General features: G+C 38.1%; 1 protein-coding gene across 3 annotated transcripts in view; it reads left to right on the top strand.

The window, feature by feature from the left end:
- Positions 1-3,023, top strand: part of KDM6A (lysine (K)-specific demethylase 6A) — a 122,475-nt gene that overhangs the window by 75,739 nt on the left and 43,713 nt on the right. For all 3 annotated transcript variants that reach the window (XM_009318884.1, XM_009318883.1, XM_009318885.1), the window contains 2 exons: positions 2,117-2,221; positions 2,843-3,023. The exon at positions 2,843-3,023 is cut by the window's right edge and continues 215 nt beyond it. In XM_009318884.1, the coding sequence (XP_009317159.1) occupies positions 2,117-2,221; positions 2,843-3,023 (286 nt within the window). The remainder of the gene's footprint in view (positions 1-2,116; positions 2,222-2,842) is intronic.

The raw sequence follows: 3,023 nt of genomic DNA, 5'->3' as shown, positions 1-3,023 counted from the left end.
CCTTATTTTGAAAATCAGGCTTAGCTGGAAACTGTTACCCATGTATCACAGATACTGCTTTGGATGCAAGGAAAAATAGAAGGGAAGACAGTGCAGAGACAGAAGGCATTCTGATTGACTGAGCAGTGTTCCCCTCAACTCCAATATCATTCTTCAGCTGTTTCTCTATCTGAACAATATTGGCTTTATTATGCTGCATAATTTTTTTCTCCCCCCCACCTCCCCACCCCTTTGGTCCTCCCTAATCACTCTTCTGTATCTCTCTCTCTTCATGCATTCTCATTATTTCTCTCTGCTTATTTTTTTCCCCTTTTTATTTTCACCTTTTTCCAGATCCAGCTTCCTCCTCTAAACAGTATCTAAGTAGGCTTCTCTGTCTAAGTACGGTATACTGGATTTGCTGGCAATAGCTTGACAAGGTTCCAGCATATATGAATAGGAAAGCCAAAAAGATATGATGCAAGAGAAGAGTGAAAAAAACCTTTACTACATCTTCCAAGTCAGCCTTTTAAAAGTGGCAGCTTAGAGGCTGGATGGATATGGCACATAACACACCCCAAATGGCTCAGCTAACAAAAGCAGAAGGGGAAAGGGCTATGGCCACACAGTAGCCTCCAGGGCTGCAGCATGCCAGTGGAGGAGGGATGGGTGTTGGTTTCACAGAACTGGTGGGCAGCAAGAACAGTGCTGCCTGCAAAGCCTCTGCACCCATAGCACTGGAGAGGAGTGCAGACTTGCCTCTGCTGACGTATGTGCTAGGTCAGTCTTTCTGATTCCTGTTACCCTATTTAGACATTTTTTAAAAGGCAAAGTAACAACTGAAGAGCACTGGTTTTGGCTTCTGTGTACCTCGTGCATTCAGTCCCATGGAGACCCTGTTTTCCTCTCACAATCATATATATATGTGTGTGTGTGTGATTTTTATATATATGACTTTATTTTTTTTATATATATATATATATATATAAAAAAAATTCTTATTCATTGCAGTCCCCTACAGGACTTCAGGAAGCTACTGTTAATCCAGGGAGTTGGCATGAACCATCTTTAACAGCTTTTTCAGACAATGTTGGATTTTTTTTTTTGTTTATAGTTTGCAAATACAATTGTTCAAAGCACAATGAACTACACTTTATTTAATACTCATACTTCAGTTCCATTTATGTATTACTAATACAGCATAATCAAAGCAAAGGAGACGAGAAGGATGTAGAAGAATAATACGTGCAGACCTGAAAGGAACTAAAGGAAACCTGATTTGTGTTTGGTTTTGGTGGGGCTTGGTTTGATTTGGTTTGTTGTTTGTTTTTTGTTTGGGATTTGGGTTTTGGTTGGTTTGTGGGGGTTTTTTTGAAACGATTTACAATGATGTGAAGTAGCTTAGTATTTAAGAACAATCAAGAAAAATGTCTGTATGTCACCTTTTGCGTAGCACAACTTTTGTCCTCCTCTCCACACACACACACCCCCTTCCTTCTTAGTGCTTTTGTGTTCCACAATTTCAGCATTTATGTCATACCACTTAACAGCAGCAGACTTACCGGTAGAATGATGGTGTCTGCTGAGTAGTTCAAAATGAATACAAAGATCAGATTTTTGGTAATAGATACTTAAATTTGTCAGTTGCAAATGAGTTCAGTATCATAACTTAAGGTACTGCTCTCTGTAATTAAGTTGCATAGTTTTCTGGGTTTGTTTTTTTATATTTTCTGGAGAAATTTTCATGTGTGACTATAGGTTGAATTTACTTTGTGCTGATCAGTATTAATAAAAGAATAGCACAGTACCAAAAAGTGTTAAAACATACATAATGATAATAAGAATTCTGTATAGTCATACTTGAATGTAGTTTCATGATACCAGTACACTTAATTTTAGTGAGGTGATAATATTTATACACTCAAATAATTCAGAAAGTCTCTTTAGTTTTAATAACTAGTAATATTGTTTGGTTACAGAATAGCGTATGGAAAGATGTTTGAGCCTGCAACAGAAATCTCAATCATGTTTTCAGCTTTACAAGTCTTCATGGATAATTTCTAGTATTCTATGCAAGAAAGTTATTAAAAAGCCCATGCAATTTTAATGATTTTGAACTGTACTGCTGTTTTTTCAGCACTTGGAACAGCTGCGTGCAAACCGAAATAATCTAAATCCAGCACAGAAACTTATGCTGGAACAGCTGGAGAGTCAGTTTGTCTTGATGCAGCAACACCAGCAGGTGAGAACAAAAATATTTTTCTCTTCTACAAAACTTTTGTCAGTAATGGTGTCTGTTGTGTTTCTTGAATTCTGAAGAATTTCTATTGTACAGAGTTCTCATGCCCTTTACTACGTTACATTGTCATCTTTTTTTGTATAAGGATCATTGTGGTTTACTGGTTGAAACGTAACGGGTTTAGCTGTGTTTTATTATAGGGCTACCAGATAATGTAAAAGTTTTCAAGCCACGCTTTCAAACTAAAGTGAGTGGACATGTCTAAACACAGTCTTACTTGAAAAACAGTTAGTTGCAGTAAGCCGTATTACAGTGTATCTCTCCTCCTCTCATTGTTCACTTCTCTTGCTCTTAGTGTCCAACTTTAGCAATAAAACGCTAACACTCAAACTGAAGAGCCTAGAAGAAAAGCGTGCCAATAGCTTTACCTTAAAATTCGCTCAGTATACTTGTGAGCCTGACAGTTGCATGACAGTCACCTTATTTCTCAAAAGCAACTGTGAAGATCTTAAAATCAGCATAAAATTTGAATTGACCAGTGCAATAAAGTACACAAACCTTGTACAATCTTTACTTTTTAAATTCTGCAGCTGATGTTCTTGTGCTTTATTCATCTTCTGTTAGATGAGACAAACAGGAGTTGCACAGGTACGATCTACTGGAATTCCTAATGGGCCAACAGCTGATTCATCACTGCCTACAAACTCTGTCTCTGGTCAGCAGCCGCAGGTTGCTCTAACCAGAGTGCCTAATGTCGCTCAGCGTGGAATCCGTCCCGCCTGCCCCGGGCAGCCTATGGCTAATG

The sequence above is a fragment of the Pygoscelis adeliae genome, unplaced genomic scaffold, assembly GCF_000699105.1.
Source record: "Pygoscelis adeliae isolate BGI_AS28 unplaced genomic scaffold, ASM69910v1 Scaffold92, whole genome shotgun sequence".
Taxonomy (NCBI): Eukaryota; Metazoa; Chordata; class Aves; order Sphenisciformes; family Spheniscidae; genus Pygoscelis; species Pygoscelis adeliae.
Note: the sequence above shows the minus strand (reverse complement) of the source record. Positions and strands in the feature narration are given on the sequence as shown.